This window comes from Heterodontus francisci, chromosome 23 (genome assembly GCF_036365525.1).
Source record: "Heterodontus francisci isolate sHetFra1 chromosome 23, sHetFra1.hap1, whole genome shotgun sequence".
Lineage (NCBI taxonomy): Eukaryota > Metazoa > Chordata > Chondrichthyes > Heterodontiformes > Heterodontidae > Heterodontus > Heterodontus francisci.
Genome location: NC_090393.1, coordinates 34,648,721 through 34,670,016, shown reverse-complemented (window position 1 = coordinate 34,670,016; position 21,296 = coordinate 34,648,721). Strand labels below are relative to the sequence as shown.

The 21,296-nt window shown below is 38.9% G+C and overlaps 2 protein-coding genes across 4 annotated transcripts in view; one reads left to right on the top strand and one right to left on the bottom strand.

Moving 5' to 3' along the window:
- Window positions 1-13,746, bottom strand: part of LOC137383039 (octapeptide-repeat protein T2-like) — a 36,344-nt gene extending 22,598 nt beyond the window's left edge. Inside the window, exon 1 of the mRNA XM_068055638.1 lies at window positions 13,702-13,746. Coding sequence (XP_067911739.1) covers window positions 13,702-13,746 — 45 coding nt within the window. The remainder of the gene's footprint in view (window positions 1-13,701) is intronic.
- Window positions 1-20,858, top strand: part of glt1d1 (glycosyltransferase 1 domain containing 1) — a 107,331-nt gene extending 86,473 nt beyond the window's left edge. The window contains exons 12-13 of one of the 3 annotated variants that reach the window (XM_068055067.1): window positions 14,905-15,097; window positions 20,209-20,858. In XM_068055067.1, the coding sequence (XP_067911168.1) occupies window positions 14,905-15,051 (147 nt within the window). In that variant the 3' untranslated portion in view covers window positions 15,052-15,097; window positions 20,209-20,858. Of the gene's footprint in view, window positions 1-14,904; window positions 17,759-20,208 lie in introns of those variants that run through there. The other 2 variants (XM_068055066.1, XM_068055065.1) reach the window with 2 other exon arrangements.
- Window positions 20,859-21,296: the final 438 nt, after the last annotated feature.

Genomic DNA, 21,296 nt, shown 5'->3' with positions numbered 1-21,296 from the left:
CTTGAATGCATAATCTAGGCTAAAAAATTGTACAATTGTATCTGCCAAATGCAGAAGAGGCCAGATAATATTAGGCTAGAAGAGCAGTGGTTAATTTAAAACATAGGAGATTGAGAACCCTGTTAACCTGTTAATCATTCACTCAATTTGGGCTGAATTTGAACCCAGGTCATAGAATCATACAGCACAGAAGAAGTCCATTTGAAAGAACTATCCAATTGGTACTAGAGGTGAAAGGTCAGTCTTACCCCACTGCGTCTAATTCCTAAATAAAATTCTAAGAAGAATCAATCTTGTGCTTCTATTTTTAATCTATTTTTGTCTGGTGCATGTTATATTTGTGAAAAATACATAAAGCTCAAGATGTTTTTGCTTCTGGCATGAAGAAAATGGGACAGCGGAGTCATGATAATTCTATGTTCTTCAGCCTTGAAAGGACACTTCTTAGAGAGATTCTTGTAGAAGGATAAAGATTCTTAATGGGATAAAGAAAGCAAGTCCAAAACAATAAGACGCGTCAGGGCAGCAGGATGAGGACGCACAGAGTTAAATAATGGCAGACATCAGGAAGTATTTCGTTATATGGAGGATGATCAACAGCTAAGGTCAGTTGCCAGTAAGAGTAGCTGAGGCCAGGACACAACTTATTTGAGAGATAACTAGACACTAAGCAGAAGGCAGTAGGAGTGACATTATGCAAGGAGGGTTGGTATTCTGAAGGATAAGGTCAAGTGGGCTGAAAGGCCTTCTTCATACAAACTTACCTTGTACAATTGATGACTGAATCTTTTTTGTTATGCTGTATTTTGTGGTCAAAGATGGTTGTCAGGCAGAAGTTCAGAAAGAGTAGAATGTTTTATTGTAAACACACAAAGCAAAGATCAAGCAGTTCTTCAGCAAACTCCCTTAGAAGGAGAAATCTGCTGGCCATTTCCTAATTTCCATGCAACAGGAAGTGATTACAAGAGATCAGTGCCTAGTCTGTTAACCTTGGCCTTCATGTTGAATTGTGTGAAACTCTCTATGAATTACTATCAAATGAAAACTACTCAGTTGTTCAAATTTGCTGAGAAATAATTTTATTTTCTCCACACTACTATACAGAATCATTGAATCATAGAGTGGTTACAGCATAGAAGGAAGCCATTAAGCCCGTGCTGACTCTCTGCAAGAGCAATTTATGTGTCCCTGTAGCCATGGAATTTTTTTTCCTTTCGGGTGCTTACCCAATTCCCTTTTAAAAGCCATAATTGAATCTGCCTCCACCAGCTTTCAGGCAGTACTTTCCAGACTGTAACCACTCGCTGCATTTTTTAAAAAAAAGTTTTTCCTCATGTCACCTTGGATTCTTTTGCCAATCACTTTAAATTGGTGTCCTCTGGTTCTCGACCCTTCCACCAATGGGAACACTTTCTCTCTATCTACCCTGTCTAGACCTCTCATGATTTTGAACATCTCATCAAATTTCCTCTCAATCTTTCCTTCTCTAAGGAGAGCAACCATCTTCTTCAATCTATCCACATAACTGAAGTCCCTCATCCCTGGAACCATTCTCAAGTCTTTTCTGCACTCTCTTTGAAGCTGTCATATCCTTCCTAAAGTCCAGTGCCCAGAATTGCACAGTGTGAAGAAGTTGCATTGTTACAAGTGGTTACAACAGACACCCCCACATACATTATTTTTTAAAAACTTCACGCAAACTTGAAGTGATACAGTAGGATTGACATTACGCAGTACAAATACCAAATGTTACGAAGGATACCATAGTCTGTTTCAACACACCATTAACATATTGTTTGTCTTTGCTCCATGACCTTTTGGTCAGCTATGTGACCTGGTCCAATCTACACCTCCTTTGTTATCTCTTGCCCCACCCCCGCCTCACTTGCTTATAAGCTGTGACTTTTCTAATATTTGTCAGTTCCGAAGAAACGTTAACTCTGCTTCTCTTTTCACGGTTGCTGCCAGACCTGCTGAGTGGTTCCAGCATTTATTGTTTTTATTATACCGTAATCTCTCTTCTGGTTCAGATGACTAATGTAACGCACCTGAGTTTTGCTCTTGGTGTGTATGACCTCAATTGAACTCCTGTTTCCAGATTTTTCCAGATTCAAACTGCCAGATTTTTAATTATTTTCTATTTTTAATCTGTGCAAATGCCAATACATTGTAGTATCTTCTAATTGTTGGGTAGAAAAGTGTACACAATTAACTTACAGATAAAGCATGAGTTAAACAGTGAATCCTGAATTTCTTTAAATAGAGGAATATAAGAACTAAATGCTGTAGAAAAATTCTCAATTTTGTCTTTCATTTTTATAAATTAAGTTTAATATAACGAGTGAATTAGATCAAATAAAGATGTAACTTGATCTTACACTGTGGAATCCGGATTAACATAGGCCCTGAATTTCTGCAAGGGTTTTCCCGATCTCCTGCCCTTACTACAGTGATACATTGGTGGAACCTCTGGAGAAAGGCCAAGAAAGGACATTTTCAGTCTTCTACACAGTTTCTATGAGTGTTCCTCCAATCTCCTGCTGAAGTTAGGATAGGGTTTAGAAGAACACTGTATAGAATCACTGTATACCCAGAGTTCCAATGTACTATTCCCATTGAATTGTTTTTTCTAGTCCAGGAGTTATTAAAACTACCCGAGTCAGTCTGAGGCCCATTTGTGGTTCTGCTTTGGCAGTTCAGATTATCAGCTCATTCTAATCTGACTGCAAATTACTTTTTTTCATTAAAATACAGTGGGCATACGACGTTCAAATTTTGTTCCTGTATTTGCGCCATTTCACTTTTATGTTCCATTAAGTAAAGTGTTATTTATGGATAACATTTTAAATTAGAAGAGTGAGGTTTTTAGTGAATCAGTGAATTATTTTCCTAATCCGTGCTTTAAATAATAATTATTCTTACATTGACCTACACTTCAGAAACTTTATTTAATGGTAATAGGCCAAAAATGATTTGTTGTGAATTAAGCATATTTTTTATGTAGAAAATACTGACAGATTCTGTGTGCTTCAGATACTAATAAATCTAGTTATGAGGTTATGAATTTCAAGACTGTCATTTGAAGAGGAACAATGCTAATAAACCTCGAGATAAAAGATTAAAGTCAGAGCTCAGCAGCATTCTGGTGCTTAGTGGGTCTGAGGAATTGAAGATTAACACCTTCCTCAAGATTTATGTAATGGCAAGAACATAAGGATGTATGATCTTATTTCTTTTATCAGAAGCTTAACAACAGACTTCATGATATTCGAAGCATGATCTGCAAAAAATCCTGCAGTTTTGGGGAGATGCTGGGGTGGTTAAATTGCTTCACAATTGTCATTTCTATGGTAGGTTAGTTGGTGAATAAAATGTTTCTCCACTTTTGTGGGTACTTTCAGTATCAAATGATCACAGTTCATGTAGATTATGAATTAGCTGCAGAGCAAAAATGTCAACAGGACATTTTTACTCCATACTTCGGGAGTTCTTAAGGATTCTCTGTGATTCCCAGTTAATGTTGAATTATGGGTGCCATTGGGCGATAGAATTGTACCCAATAGGATGTGCCAAACATAGCAAAACAGAATTATTAATAATTAATAGATTTGTAACTAGTAGCAAAAACAGTTTTACAATAATATGTGGAACTTAATTATTCCTCCTTGGAACATAGAAAATAGCAAACTGTGCTAGCTCCTGTCATAAAAAAAATACAGGACATTTCCAGTCCAGTTTTACATTGATTTATTACTTGCTGTATTTCAAGGTTGGAATAGTTAAATTAGCTCTAAATCTATTGTGCCTTTGCTGATGTTTACTTGCCTGTTTGCTATTAATGAATGTGCTTGGTAGTTTATAAATAGACATACCAAATCCTACATAAGAAATCCAAAGTCAGGCATCGCCATGAGGACACCAAGCCAAACAACTACAAAGCATCTTTCAGTGGAAAGCAAAAAGAGGGAGTGAAAATGTGTGTTGTTCTAGCTGGAAGTGTATTTGAAAGACTGTGAAGGAGAGCTTTATCATGGGATGTGGAATAGCAGAAGACTTGGAAGGGAACTTGGATATAATGGTGCAAAAGCAAAATACTGTAGTTGCCTGAAATCTGAAATAAAAACAGAAAATGCTGGAAATATGCAGGTCAGGCAGCATCTGTGGAGAGAGAAACAAAGTTAACATTTCAGGTCGATGACCTTTCTTCGGGATTGTACATACTATAGGTACAGTGCACTGGTGATGGTGCATGTGGAGATTGAGTTCAGTGGCAGAAGCTTTGATGAAGGGAGCTGTTTTGTCTTGGTTGATATCAAGTTTCTTGAATGTTGTTGCTACTGCACCTATCTGGACAAGTGGTGAGTGTTCCATCACACTCCTGTCTTGAGTCTTGTAGATCATGGAGATACTTTGAGTGATCAGCAACTGAGTCCTTCAGCCCAGAGTATCCAATCTCTGCCTAGTTGCTGGAGTACTTGGCAGTGGTAGTGCAGTTGAACATCAGGGGGAGATGGTTGCTCTTTTGTTGACCGTGGTAATTTCCCAGAATTTATGTGGTACGTAAGCTACCTGCCACTTCCAACCCAAGCTTGGATTACATCCAAGTCCTGGAGTGGACTGTCATGCGCTGCTTCATTGGAAATTGTAAATGGAGCCATCAGAAAACAGTCCCACAACTGACCTGAACACAGAGGGAAGGTCATTGATAAAGCAGCGTAAGACGGATAAACCAAGGAAGCTTCTTTGAGGAAATATTGCAATTACGTCCTGGACTTGTGATAAGTGGTGTCAAGAGCATCAGAAACACCTTCCTTTGCGTCCGTGATTCCAGCCACTGAAGGGTTTTCTTCTCGACCTTCATTGACCTCAATTTTGCTCGGACTCCTTGGTGCTGTACTCATTTGAAATCAGTCTTGATGTCAAAGGCAGCCACTCTCACCTCCTCCTGTGGTATTCTGCTCTTGAATGCACGTCTGGATCAAGGACGTCATGAGTTTTGGAGCTGACTGGTTTTGGTAAAACCCAAAAAGTAAGTTGGTTATTGATGAATAAGGTTTGTTTAATGGCAATATTGGTGATTCCTTCTATCACTTTGATGATTGGAAGGAGGCTAGAAGGATGGTAATTGGATAGGTTCCATTTGTCCAGTTTTTAATGGATAAGTTATGCCTGGGCTATCTTCCACACTTTAGCGGAATGACGAGCTGTTGTACACAGGTCTTTACCAACAGGATGGGGATATTGTCAGGGCCCATTGCCTTTGCTGTGTCTTGCCGCTTTGTGGCATGAACCAAATTTGCTAGACGCTGCAATCTATAATGGTGGTGACTTCAGAAGAATTTTGGCTGAAGACAGAATACAAACACTTCAGCCTTGTCGCTTGCATTCACGTGCTCGCCTCAACCATGATTGAGGATGGGGGATTTCCATGGAGCCTCATCCTCCCATTGGTTGCCTATTTGTCCAGCGCCAATCGCAACTGGATATGGTGAACCTACAGAGCTTTCCACTGATCCCATTGGTTGTACATGTTTTCATCAAAATAGTTGCACATACTTAAAAGGTTCTCATCTTGTAATCCCATTTTTTTTTCTTATATATTCATCCTGAAGAATTTCTGCTAAGATAGTTGGAATCTTTGTCAGAAAATTGTTCTACTCCTGATGAACTACTTAATAACATTTGCTTAGTTGTCCTTTTTGTAATTGTTTTTGTTCAAGCAGTAATTTTTATTTGTCAGGAGGGCATGAGGTAATATGCTTTTTTATTCATTTATGGGTTGTGGGTGTCACTGGCTTAGACAGCATTTATTGCCTATCCCTAATTGCCCTCGAGAAGGTGGTGGTGAGCTGCCTTATTGAACTGCTGTAGTCTGTGTCCACTACATACAAAAGTAACCAGTTTATTTTAAAAAAATTAGTGAAGACACTTCAAGCTCAAAAGGAACTTATAATTATTATACTAATTAAGTATTAAAAATTTAACTTCAAGACATTGAAAGTCTGGTCAAGTTAAAAAAATTATATTTATATTAAACACTTATTCATGATAATGATCTAACGTCACATTTGAATGTATACAGTTTAGAGTAATGGATGTCTAGCATAGAATTGTTGTCTAGCATAGAATTGTTGGCTTACATCACAGAATGACATGACCATACCACAATACAGTTCTACTTTTATACTTAGTTTTTTGTTCTTGGGGTGTGGGTGACACTGGCAAGGCTACAAGTATTGCCCATGCCCAAGGTGCCCAGAGAAAGTAGCAGTAAGCTTTCTCCTGAACTGCTGCTTTCTTCATAGTGATGAAACTTCTGCACTACTATTTAATAGAGGGGCGTGTCTGCAATTAGAATATGTCAATGAGGTTGTGTGCCCCAGATTTTAGCAGCCATTTGGATTCACCGGCTGAGCGCCAGGTTGCCCAGTGCTCGGGAAACACGGCAGCTAAACTAGAACTGCCGGCTGCAGCAGCTAAATGCTTTGCCAGCATTGATTGTGGGTCATGAGGAGCAAGAGTGCTTCTCCACTGGACCCCTCCACAAGCAAACCTGCTGCGATTTGCCTCCCACCCTACAACCATCCCATGATCCAATGTCTCTTCTCTCGTCCCCTCCCACCATGCAATAATTCCTCCCCCGTGATCCAATAACACTTCCCCTCCCATGCCCCACCATCACTGTCCTCTGCAGCTCCCTGCTTCGGCCTTGAACGGCAGGCCTTCCCACTTGGCAGCAACTAGCCTTTCAATATTTATTTATTTTTATTTTATTTTATTTAGAGATACAGCACTGAAACAGGCCTTTCAGCCCACCGAATCTGTGCCGACCAACAACCACCCACTTATACTAACCCTACAGTAATCCCATATTCCCTATCACCTCCCTACACTAGGGGCAATTTACAACAGCCAATTTATCTATCACCTGCAAGTCTTTTGGATGTGGGAGGAAACCGGAGCACCCGGCGAAAACCCACGCAGACACAGGGAGAACTTGCAAACTCCGCACAGGCAGTACCCAGAATCGAACCCGGGTCCCTGGAGCTGTGAGGCTGCGGTGCTAACCACTGTGCTGCCCTGCCTGCCAACTGCCTGCCGGGAAACAAAGAAAAACATTCAAGTGAGGCTCTGCTGTTAAATTAGTCAGGATCTCTGCTTTTTCTGTTTTTCCCAGATGCCCCCGCACCCTTTCTGACTTCTCCAGAATATCGGGGCCATGATTAATGACAGCATTTTTCTAAAAAAAAAAAAAAATTCTGTTTCTTCTCAATGTCACAAAACCACAACTGGCTGCAGGAAATTTTAGATAGATCTGGGGAGATGATGGTGTAGTGGTAATGTCACTGAGCTAGTAATCCACAGACCCAGGCTAATGCCCTAGAGACACAAGTTCAAATCCCACCACAGCAACCGGTGGAACTTAAATTCAATTAATAATTTAAAAAATCAATTGATTAATAAAATCTAGAATTGAAAGCTAGTCACAGTAATGGTGCCATAAAATTATCGTTTGTCGTTAAAACCCATCTGGTTCATTAATGTTCTTTAGGGATGGAAATCTGCCGTCCTTACCTGGTCTGGCCTACATGTGACTACAGCAATGTGGTTGACTCTTAACTGCCCTCTGAAATGGCCAAACAAGCCACTCGATTGTCAAGGGCAGTTAGGGATTGGAAGCAAATGCTGGCTTTGCCAGTGATGCCCACATCCCCTGAAAGAATTAAGGAAGTTATTCCCTGGAAGTTACTTGTTTCAGTATATTTGGCTACATTGGTATCAGCATACCTAGCTTCAAATGCTTTCCATTTCACCATGACAACTATAGATTTGAAACCAGTGCAGTGACGGTTGCTCAGAATTGCTTTAAAGTAGAATCAATTTTACTGTACACTAACTCAAAAGCACAAAATCTACAATCACTTTTGATCTCTGCTGAAACAGGCCTGGTGTAAAAATAGAACATTGAGGTATCATCTGCTGAATAAAGTTTATGTAGCTGAGATTATATTATGGAAATAATATTGGGATGTTTATGCATTGCATCACTGGGATTAGTGTATGAAAACAGTTATTAGTATGACTTGCAGTAATATTAATCTGTGTATCAGAGCTGTACTAAGCTTTGCTAAAATATTCCCATTTGGTATAGTTTTTCTTGTGCATTGAAATGGATGTAAAACCATAACAGCACTGCCTATTTCCCAGTCAGATTCAATTGCAGTGATTGAGCTTGCAGCTAGCAGGCACTTCATTGTTGGGAAATAGATGTCACAATGTCCTACATCTTTTTTGGAAAGATGGAAAATGCAGTGCTTGTTTTCAGTGTGAATCATTGGCTTATGTTACAGCAGCCATTGTCACAAAGGAGCTGATCTGCAGTTGCTAGGAAAGTGATAATTTAATGGCAGCATCTGTTTACTTTTACCCAATGTATATCACATAACGAGCTTTGATCATTAAATGAAATAAAATTAAGCGATTCTAATTGATTGATGGGTTATTATTATCACAGACAGATGGGGCACAGAGATGGTGTCTGTATAGAGAAGTGCAAAGACTAAACAGATAAACTTGCATTTTCATCTTAATTGTGTGAATCAGGCTTGGGGAGAAGGGAAATGGAATCTTCTGCCCACTAACTGTCACTGAGTACTAAAAGACATAACGGGTATTTTACAAACTGTAAAATTTTCTCTGGCTAACGAATACACTCATTGCCCCTGAGTAAAAATTATAGGATTCTGTCAATTCATTCTGTGTGTACAGTTGTCAGCACAATTAATTTTGTTTTCATGCTGGGATCCGCATATTTGAAAACGAAAAATGTATTTTGCATTTTAATAAATGTTCCACATCTTAATATTGTTGTACAAAATCTTTTTAATGAAAAATATCCCTTTGAATCCTCTGCGATTCAGATTCTGGTTATTTGTCAAATATCTTGGAATTCTGAAAACTTTGCTAGCTTTGACAGTTAACAGAGCTGCACAGAAGCAGCTAAGGCCACAAGAAAGTCAAATTTTCCAGAAGTTCCAAGTCAACTTTTTTTTAAACAGAGTATGAGTATTTTTATGAAAGGTTGAAAACTGCGTGAAAAATGGGAGTTGTGCTGATGAGACATACCTGAAAGTCTATTTTTAGTGCCCGATTTTGGTCCTAAATGCTGATTAACATAATTTGAAATTGGCTGAAGGTGCTGAAACAGACACCTGCAGGTTTAACACTCCTGCACTGTTTAGAAGTAATTTTCGTGGAGCAGTGTATGTGGGCTCCACACATGTATTTCCACCAAAGGTGATGGAGCAAGCTGCAGCATTAATTTTCAGGCTGCCTCAGGAAAACAAGAGAGAGTGCACACAAGTTCTCAGGCACGGCACTGGAGTTCCTGGTGGAGGAGGGATGTTCTATACATGCAGTGGCCAAGGAGTCCACCTTGCTCTCCTGCAATAGATGCTGCTGCTCTGTCTGACCTCATCTCATCCTCCCATTCCTCCTGCAGACTTGGCAAGATGCCCATGATCAAGCTCTCCCTTTCTCTTGGTGACTCCTAAAAAGTGTCCAATAAGATATTAGATGCGATGGCTTATTTACATGAACAGAGAGGACTGCCCCCCCCCCCAAACAATTATGTGGAGACAGCGGGTGCTCCGTCCTCAGTAACGGCGTCCGGGTGCCACTGTGCAGGCGTCAGCACCGTTTTTAAAGGGCTTAGAGCCCTTACTGACCATTTTTAAAGATGCAGTTCCTTTTAATCTTTCCAGCCCCTCTCCCACCCCGCCCCCCCCCCATAGCCTTTCATATCATTCCTGACTACTTCTTTCCCCGCCCACCCCCCATCCCCGTTCCAAAATACTTACCTTGATTATCTGACCTGACCACCCCCCCACCTCCCCAAACTTCAGAAACTTTTACCTTTACCCCTTCCCATCACCCCCTCAACCTATCAGGTAAGTTTTTTTTTACCTCTTTCTCTTTACCCCCACCCCACACAGTGAAATACTTACCTCCTCCCCCCTCCCCACCAATGTCCCGCATCGATCTCCAGCCGGAGATCGGACGACGCGGGAGTGCTGGCCACTGGCCGTAATATTGGAGCAGGACGGCCAGCGCGACGAGATAGGTGATTATTCCTTAATTTTAATACATTAACATGTTGAAATGATGTTGTCACCGAACAGCGGCATGGTGGTGGGGTGTCACAATACTTCACCACCGCCGATGATATGGGGTGGGACGTTCCCGGCATCGAGGCCAATGGCGGGCCTCTCCCAGAACATTTTCTGGGTCCCCAGCCACGACCCCTGCGTCGGGGAGGGGGGTGGGGGCTAGTAAAATTCAGCCTAGTGCCAATGTTTGAAAGCGTGGCAAGTAGTGTTGACGATCAAGAAAGGGATAATAGTTTGAGCATCTCTAGTGAGTACATGGGCATTATAACTAATGCAGGCATCTCTTGTTATATCCAGATTATACATAGACTAGTTTTACTATGTTGACATTGCAAATGTTGTATGTGTTTGTAAGGCACGTTCTGCCCTTTTTTCCTTCCAACTTGAAGAATTGTGATTTTCCTCAGCTTTCAACCTAATTGATAATACCTTCCTGAATTTCTAACCTGGACTTTAACGAACTGTATTGTGAAGATAAAAGACAGTTCTATCAAAGGGTTACAGCTGAAATGTTCTGGTGACAGATCTGTTGTGCATTAGCAATGTTTTCTATTTTTTTGTTTCAAATGTTCTGTGTATGTACTTTATTTCTTTATCAAAACCTTTGTGATAGACATGCGTTGCACTTTAAGGATTTATACTTTTCATAAGTTGTTTATCCATTTCGTAGTATACAGAGGAAAGTAATTCTATCAGAATTATTTGTTTTTGTCCATCAGACCCTTCAGTGAACAGTTTTGTTAACACATTGACATTGTTATGCAGCAAGAGTAGCTTGTTCCGGATGAAGTTGTTCAGGTTTTGAGCTCTTTCCACTGGTCGTAGAAAATCTTTTTAATTTTTCAAGATACATCTAGATACATTATTTTTGCCCCCGCCCTCCTCCCCCGCACCAAGACTGTTGTTTTAAAAAAAAAAGTAAAAATTCAGTTGTGGGCTTGCCCTCTGGAATTGAATGGCTGAGCTTTAAAAAAACTGCTACAGTTGTAAACATTGTACTGCATTTTTTTGGTAACAACTTGCGCTACTTAGAAGTGGAATGCTTTTTCTTTAAGAAAAGGATTTTCAGGATGCTCCTGTGCCAGAAATGTGAATTAAGACATTTGCATAAAAGGTAGTACAGCTCTGGAGAAAGTATTTATCATATGCAACTCAGTCTGCAATATTTTAAAGGTCGCAACATATTGCAAAGTTGAAATGATTGTCATGAACAATGAGAGCTAAAATTCAAGGGTGTGCAATTCTTTATAAACTTACATAAGTTAAAGGTCTCCTTTATTTCTTTTTGCTGATGTGTTTTTTATTAGCAGAAAGCTTCCAAAACTATGGATGACACTAGGGATGAGAAACAATAGTTATTATACTGAAGTTATTTGCACTGGGGGAGATTTAATAGAGGTTTTAAAAATTATGAAGGACCTTGATAGAGTGCATAGGAAAATACTTTTCTTCTAGTTGGTGTGTCAGCAACAAGAGATCTTCAATTTAAAATTGTCAAACAGCAAGTGTTGACAGAGGCGAGGAGAAATTCCTTTAAGCAGGATTATTGGATGATAGAACCTTCTACTACAGGGAATGGATAAGGCTGAAACCATGACATCTTTTATAGAAAAAGTGGATAAATATATAAAGTAATGGAAAATACAGGGTTATGAAGAGAGCAGAGCAGTAGGGTTCATTTTGGATTAATCTGGCAAAGAGCTGGTGCAACTTCTAGGGCTATTTTTTTTTTAAAACTCACAAACCAGAAAAGTATTCTGATTCATAAACTACAATTTCTCTTACCATTTCTAGGTATGCATTTTGTATATTTTCTCCAATTATTTGCTGGTTACTTCTTTTATTCCATACATTAAGGTGATAACATTTATTTTGGCTAATAAACTTTTTGAATATGATTCCTGAGGGCACCGCAGCCTCTCAGCTCCAGGGACCCAGGTTCGATTCTGGGTACTGCCTGTGCGGAGTTTGCAAGTTCTCCCTGTGACCGGGTGGGTTTTCGCCGGGTGCTCCAGTTTCCTCCCACTGCCAAAGACTTGCAGGTGATGGGGCAATTTACAACAGCCAATTTACCTTAGTGTAGGTAGGTGGTAGGGAATATGGGATTACTGTAGGGTTAGTATAAATGGGTGGTTGTTTGTGGTCGGCACAGACTCGGTGGGCCAAAGGGCCTGTTTCAGTGCTGTATCTCTAAAACATTAAATAAAATAGTATGTTATATTTTTGGTTTATTTGTAGTTACACATTTTTAATTTTTTAATTAATTGGAATATTAAATCCCTTGGGTTGGATATTTTACTTGGTACTTCAGTTTACAGCCTTTATGTCTGCTGCAGGAGGTTATAATGCAACAAGACTTTCTTCCTTTCCCAACTCTGTAAGCTTCATATCACTGAAATGATAGGAGTTCACAAATATACTGCAAGTGTAGTGAAGAGATTTATTATAAAATCTAGTCCAAACCCTGATTTATCTTTGGTTAACATCATCTTGGTTTTCAGGCACAAAATGTTTAAAATTATATAACTATGCCATCTAGTGACTATATGGTTTAGTTTTATCAATTTTTTATCAATAGCAATCTCAAGCTGATGAACCAAATTAAATCTCTGTTTACAGTTTTTATGTTTTTAAAAAAAAATTGCACAGATTCTTTTAAAGCATTTTGTGAGATGCCTGTTATTATTTAATGATTTTCTTTTGGACCTTGTATTTGTTGCTTTTATTTAGTTCATGGACTTTGGAGGAATCCCATTGTATTAAACAGCTTCTGGTTTTAATAAGTTTGCACAAACCTAGCAGATAAAATAACTGGCCCTACTTTCATCAAATGGCCACTACTATTTAATGAAGTTTCTGGGAAGTTGCAAATACCTGCTGTTTTTATTTAATAACTTTTAAGGAGAATTATAATAACCCCAATGTCCTGTCAACAATGCAATGGGAGAGCCATTAGAAATATATTAAAATTCTTGCATATACCACTCAGTTCCTCTAAGTATCCTATTTCCTGTAACACATTCCCCATCACATCTTGTTGATAACACGCTCCTGCACCATTATCTCTGCAGTTCCCCAAGGATATATCCTTGGCCATCATCTTTGTCATGTGCATGCTGCTCCTTGAAACTTTTATGGCATAAAACATTCTAAAGTAAGGAAACATTGATCAACATAGATGTGGAGAAATCTATTGGTATGAAATAAAAGGCCTGCTTCAGAGACATCTGTTGATTGTTTAAATTTTCTCTGTAAAGTTAACCAAAGTTGACCCCGAGGAGCAATGCAACTCATACAGGGTACAGTACTGGTATGTTTGTTATAGGCTGTGGACTGTTATGAAGCTTTTGAAATATTAAAGCCTGTTTTAATCATCTTCTGGGTAATATAGGAAAAACACAAATCTTTGGGCAATTGGATATAATGTTTTGAAAGAAAGTTGGGTAAAAATGGTCGAAGTAATTATTATGTCTTCAATACCGAGTGGATGAAATTGAGTTAATGAAAACAGCATATATTCAATAGCACTTACCTTTAGCAGTAGCTTATGGGAGCTCCATTTGATTTGATTAGACATTGCACACATGTGTTTTATCAATTAGATGTGTTTTTTTCCCTTGTGATCGTTCCAGTGTCATTGGCAATTCGAGTAGGTCTTTTGCAATTTAAAAATATCAAGTACTTGTTAGAGAAGATGCTATGATACTCTATTATTGAAAAACATATGGATATGCCTGACATATGACAGGCATGCTATATCACTTAAACAAAAAAATTGCAAATGAGAAGGAAAAACAAAAAGCTGAAAATGCACAGCAGGCCATCAGCATCAGAGAAATGACAGGTTATAATGTCTGGATTGTGTACCCCTGATGAAGGGTACACTCTGGAAATATCTTTTTCCTCTTTACAGATGCTGAGTGTGTATTTCCAATATGTTCCATTGTTTATGCTGAATAGTAGTAGTATTTTAATTTATGTGCCTATAAGTACCCAGTGCAATTTCTATGTGCTTCCATTTTTGTGTACAGTGAATGTAATGCAGTTTGTACAAATTACAAGAGGTACATCCGATCCATCATAAATTGCACTATACAATAGTACTTCAAAGCGTGGTATTGTATTGCAGTGTATAGCTTTGAATTACCTGCGAATGAGTCTGTTCAAAAAGAAAAAAAATTAAAATAGGAAATCCCAGTGGAGAAACTATTCCTTTATGGTACATTACTCACTCTATTTAATTCCTGTGAATATGTCTCAATTCTCAAAGCAGAGTACAAACTCAACTGACTTGTCTAGGTTGCTTTGATGCTTTAGTTTAGAAATATAATACATCCTCCCTCAGGTTTACAGTTTTTCTCTAAGATGTGCTCTCTTTAGCATATTTAAATAATGGCACTGCTCCTGGGTGTTGCAAGGGAAAAGGGGAATGCAATCCTTCACATTTGGGACAAAAAGTTATCAATTATCTGATTTAATCAGTTTTCATAGCAAGGAAATGATGAGCAACAACCCAACCCAATAATCTTAAACAAGTCAGTAATGAGTAGACCAAGAAGAGAAATAAGAAACTACATGAAAAATTATTCCGTCTTTGAGAGTGAGAATTGCTTCACCACTGGAATTTACATTCTCTAAGATAACATTGTTACCATGTATGTTTTAATAAAGATCTATTTGTGAGTTGCATTATGTGAGTGAAATTCTGATTCTCCTGTGTTTATTTCGTTCTCAGGAATTTGTTGAATTATCAAAAAGATTGATCAGTGATACTTGTTTGAAGGAAAGCATCATGGCTAATGCCAAAGAATATGTAAAGAAACACCATTCCTGGAATACAGAAAGGGAGACTTATCAGAAGCTGACCTCAAACCTACTTTAAATAGCGTCAGCTACATTTGGCACTTGGATACAATACTTTAGAATAGGTATTTTTTTAATGAATATTATGAAGATTATGAGGGTGACTTTTAAAAGGGAATGTTAAAATCATTTTTTGTACCTTAGTTGGTGATCAGGTAATATTTTACAACAAAAGATGATAGTTTACTTCAAGTGGCAGATTCTTGACTTGAGTTTATGTGATTTGTTGTTAAATTTCTCCGTTTGGTCTACATATGCATTTCTTTTGTTTCTGTAGTCCCTGAGTTTAAATAAAAGCATTTCACTGGAATATTGTTGCATGCAAAACGCATCAAGAAAGTCCTATCTTGCTGGTGCTTGCTTTAACAGCTGATATTTTTCCTGAGATCTGCACAGTTCCATGTTTACTTAAACTAGCAATATTTAGAGTTAGACCTTATGACAACCTTTATTGTTTTCTTGGAGTCAACATTAATGGTAATAGTCAAACACTTATGCAACAAAACAGATTGGAAAATGGGAGGGGAGGAGAGAAACAATATTGTTTTTAAATTCAATTGTTATTCATTTCAATGCAGTATGAATGAACATGCACACACCATAATAGCACAGCATGAAATCCTACATCACTACTGATGGGATCAAGATTAAAACGGGGTGTTAATTTAGTGAGCAACTAAATAGTATTTGCGCTGCTAATCATGGTGATGCATTATTTGTCAGTAGTCTCCTGATCGCTTGAACTCTTTATTTACTTTGAATAAATATCATTCTATTTTGTGCTTATGAGCATGGGTTGAGTACTGGTATCAAAAGCTATTGTAAACATTTGGAAATAGCAATGGGTCTAGAATTAAAACAGAAAATTCTACAAATAAACAGCAGGTCAGTCTGCACTTTTAAAGAGAAAAAAGTGGGCCTGAAGAGTTTGTCCCAAAATACTAACATGTCTTTTTACTTCACAGTTCGTGACTGAACTGTGAATTTCGAGACATTTAATCTTAGGTCCAAATTTACAGCATTTGCAACTGTTTGGTGACTAAAATGTTCACTTGAGGGCTCTTATTGACATGTGTGGGTCCTCATACTCCTCATGCTTGCAGCTCCCTTTGAGGAAAATGTCCTACTATCAGTTTCTTTAACAACTCATATATTTTTCTAACATCTGCACAAATGCAGTTCCCTTAAACTCATAAATAAAAGCAAAATACCGCGGATGCTGGAAATCTGAAATAAAAACAAGAAATGCTGGAACCACTCAGCAGGTCTGGCAGCATCTGTGGAAAGAGAAGCAGAGTTAACGTTTCGGAGAAGGGTCACCGACTGTTAACTCTGCTTCTCTTTCCACAGATGCTGCCAGACCTGCTGAGTGGTTCCAGCATTTCTTGTTTTTATCCCTTAAACTCGTAATTCATAATATATTGCTATTGTGGATGTTGCTCAAAGAGTGAGAAGCCTATCGTTCAGTCGAGACATCTGACTTCCCACATTTCGGTATTATAGCGAAGAAAATTACTAAAGATGTTTCGTTTCTGAGAATGACTGATCTCTTTTTTTAAAAAAACAGCAAGCCCTCAAAAATGATATAAGCACACATTTATCAAATGAAATTTAACCCCTTTAACTGCGCTCTTCAGCCATCTAGCTGCAGATTTGCAGTAGATATGCTCCTAAACATCTGATATGTCAATGCTCAGGAGTTAACATATTTCATTACTAGACTTGAACATTTCTTAGCTTCAGCTCAGATCTGGCAGCAGAAATCAGAATTTACCATTGGTTTGGCACAGATCTGCAAAGTTAGTTTAGGAACATTGGATGTCTAGTGTAGTTGCCTGTGTTGGAGTTCACTCTAAGGCCATCTTCCATATAAACCCTGGAAGATGAGTTAGTTTGAGCCATCGTAACCCTAATTAAGTGGAATCATGTGGGCTGGTGGTCTTTATAAAATAGGATACAATTTAATTCTGTTCTTTCCAGGAGCACTTTTGCAGCCTTTTGTCTTCATATTGATTTTCAATATCAATTATAAAAACTTTCTCAGTAAATTGTTTATAACATTGCTAGTTCAAAATTGCCATTCTGCATAATGGAATATTTGGATGGTATCACTTACTGTTTGCACATATATGTTAATGAACAGCTGGTTATTGGGCAAATCATTTGATATAATCTCCATTTTACCTCTGAAATTAGGCATTAACTATATCACTGCTATTTGAATGATAAAAGCATCCTTATAAATAATAAAATTACAGAAATGTTGCAATACAATGACCTACTGGTAGAATAAGTGTCCTCTTATTGTATTCTCGGTATGCCTAGGTTAAAATTGCCCTCGAGTACCCGAAGCAACCAGTAATCCAGTCCATAAATCTCATCAGACATTAAAACAACATGGCAAGCTTAGATCCTTGGATATGCATTTTAGGAAAAGACTTACCAGCCATTCTGGACAGAGTGGTAAGTGTTCATGTTCAGCAAAGTAACATGAGATACTGTAATATTGCCATTAGCTAATGATGGAATCAAGAGGCAAGTAAAGATATAATGTGTACTGAACAGGATGGCTTTCTCAACACATATTTGCACTTGGTTTGCAACAGAGGACAGAATAATGTGCTTTATTTTTATATTGGAGTTGTGGTTTAAAAAATATGTATATTCCATGTTTTAAAATGAAAGTTGTGTAAGTATTAGTCAATAAAAAGTATTTTGGAACTTGAGCTATATCGTTTCAGAGCAGTTTATTGGTCACTATTAAGGTGTGAGAGTGACCAGTTTCTCTTTTAATGAACAAGAACTCTTGGTCAATCGCCTCCTTCCATGCTGTATCATTCAAGGATTGTGATTGAAGTTCAAACAAGGCACCACAGTCAATGGTCTGCTCCATGGAGAAATTCAGAACTTGCCATATATTCCCAGAAACCCATCAAAATGGTGTATCTCTTTCACAGTGCCATAGTTGCATTAGTGACCCAGTGTTTCCAGGAATAGTGCGATCAGTGAAGTACGCCATAAATTATGTCATTCCACAAGTCAAACTACAATTTTCAAACTTACACTGAAATTTCTTGGAAAGGTAATTTGAATATGCTGCAGTGACCATAATGGCAAATCAAGGACCTCTGAAATGACAGCCTTTACCAATCTACATCAATGAACTAATCAGTAGATCGATATTAGCATGACTGAAGTCAAAGCATTCTGAACTTTAAATCATTTTACTATGCTGAACTTGATCATTTGCAGTAAATTGGTTGAGTTGCAGACCCTTCTGCTGATGCATTCAATTTTCAGGAATATTCAGGATTTACTCTTTAACGATTTATTTAGAAAATTGCATTAGGAGTTTGAGGCCTATTAAGTCTCGAGTTAAAAATACTATCACTTTCATGGATGGCATGTGCAAGCTATTCCGTGCCCTACACTGAACACAATACACATTAAACCAAATACAATCACAAAAGTAATATTTTGATGGATTTTTGCTCAGAATTTAATGTATCAAAGAGCAGAGATTGTGGGCTGAATTTTACCCTCGGCGGACGGGAGCCATCCACCGACTGAAAAGTCAGCAAACCCGCCTCCACCTAGCCTGGGGATCTGGCCCGCATTTTACAGTCCTCAGGCCTTTAATTGGTCTGAGGTGGGACATGCACCTCATTGAGGCAGGAAGTCCCGCTTAATGGAGCTGCCGGGGCAGCTATTAGTCCCAGCAATGCCACTGGGAGCGGTGGCCACTGCTGGGACTGCAACCCAGCCATCAGAAGGAAAATGAAGGAAGGCCCCGGAACGAAGGTAAGTTTTTGGGGCCTCGCCAGGGGTGATAGGTCGGACCCCGGCGAGGCAAGGGTGGTTGATTGGGAGGATGGGGGGGGGGTGGCATGTTGGGGCATTGGGGGTGGCCCTCCATTGGGCACAGGGTGCCTGATGATGAGGGCCTCCTCCAGGCTGTCAGAGTGTTGTCTGCTTTCGTCGGGGAGCTTTTCTCAGGCCTGGGCCCCCCGACCGGCCATGAGTAAAATCCCCGTGGTGGCTGGTGGAGGCCCTTAAGTGGCCGTTAACTGGTGTAGAGGGGGCAGGCGAGCCGGTGCCATTTTTAAAGGGCTTACAGCCCTCAATGAATGTTTAAATTTTAAAGAGACAGTGACTTTAACTTCTTTTAAATAAATAAAATAAGGTTTCCTTGCCCTCTCCCAACTGCCCCTCCCCGTCCCCAAATGCATTACACATCATTTCTGCCCTCCGGAATACTTGCTGTTACAATTTGACCTCCCTCCTGCCAGCATCGGGGTCAGTGGTGGGCCTCCTCCGTTGCTATCTTCATTCCCCGCCCCCCCACCCCACTGTTCCCAGTGTCGGAGAGGCTTCAAAATCCAGCCCAATATTTGGGAAATCCTGTGTGATGCGTACAAGTTGTATCAATTGACCATACCAAAATACCAACCCAGTCCAATAGATGTTGGTTATTAGTGCAATACAGTGTCAATTTAGCATATCCTGGAGGTATGATTCTAGATTTGCTCTGTTAGAATATTTACTGTACTACTTTTCAGCAAAGAAATAGTGACTGTGTGCAATCAGATTTTAATATGAGAGGGTGGTATATCTTGTGGTTCATAGCATTCGTTCCCCAGACCTAGAAAGAAATGCACATGGGCTAGTGGTATGTGCTACTGTATGAGAAAACCGACACAAGCAATGTATTAAGGAAGACAAATTCTTAATGGGTCAGTGAGTGGATGCTGAGATGGAAAATATGGGATTTGGTTAAGAAAACAATATTTTAATATATGTAATATAATTAGTTTCTTTTTGAAAAAGCAGACCAATGATATTGTGGACTAAATGAATCATCCTGATGGAATTTGCCAAATGATTTGAGCTATTCCAAAGTGACAGTGGGTTCAGACACTGGAAGGCATCTAACCATGCATAATGCTACATGGAAAGAAATACAGTTTTGTAGTAAGAAGAAAATGTAGAGAATCAACTATTTTTGTAAATTGTGCAGTTGTTTGTTTTGACTTATTACAATGGAACATAATGCATTAATTATTAGTAGTGTTATTGCAATATTGCCATCTATTTGGATTGTATCCAGTTGGGTTGTGTAACTGAATATCACAAACCAAGCTGGATATTTTCACTTTTGCCTTTCTATACTCCACAGAGAAACATACTTCCATCTACCACATGATTTGAATCTTTGGGGAGTAACTCAGAAGGAAAACAAATTGTCTGATTAAATCAAGAGTTGCTGTACCTCAACAGAATTTGGCACATCTGGAGCTAATGGTGCTCTTTGCAAAGCTGGCAGACCTGGTACTCTTGGAACAGCTGGTACCTTAATTAGAGCTGACAAAGCTGGCACTGCTGAATTAGCGTACAGTGCCAGAAAATGTTGACATTTTTGGTTAATACGCTCATTTTCGTCAAGGGCTCCGATGACTATGTTTTACTTGAGAAACTTAATTGTGAAATATAAATACTGCTGTCCATGGCATGTCAACAACGAACCACAACAATTCGAAGTGAGGCAAGGGGGAAAGGAATGAATTCTACAAAGCCTGCAAGGACAAAGGGTAATGGCACAAGAGGCAAAATGGATCAGGCAATTAGCATTGCTGCAGCCTCTAAAAATAACAGCACAACATTTTTCCAGAACAATAATACTAAGTGGACGGTCAAAGAAATGTGAAGAAACCTAAAAGGAGAATCGTCTGGAGCAGATAAAATAACTGAATTTATTATCAGATGCATCCTTAAAGAAAACCATTAGGATAACTGACTAAATAACAGCCTATATAGCTTGGCACATGCTAAAAAGTTAGGTCTGCTGTAAACACCTTCCAGGGTTCAGTGGATTGTGTAAGTGGTCTCAGAATTAGATTTTTATGAGTTGATTCACACTAAGCTATATCTACCTGCACAGTAGCGTAACCCAGCATCATGATCTGAACTAGATATTTGTGAATTTGCACATGTATTTCTTCAATGACAGTCAGCAAACAATTGGTGAGACGAAACTTGATGTGAATCAAGAAGCTGCTTTATTTCATGTCTGGTGAACGTACAGCAGATGATTGGTTTTGATTGTTATGTTTGGTTTCACTTATTTCAGTTAATACAACTTGCCTTTGCAAAGAGCACTTAACGCTTCCCCCATCATAAGTGAATTATCCTACTTAAACAGAATAACTCATGTGTCTGGCCTACAGCCTAAGAGAGAACTTCTCTCCCTGCAGGCTCCTGTTCTTC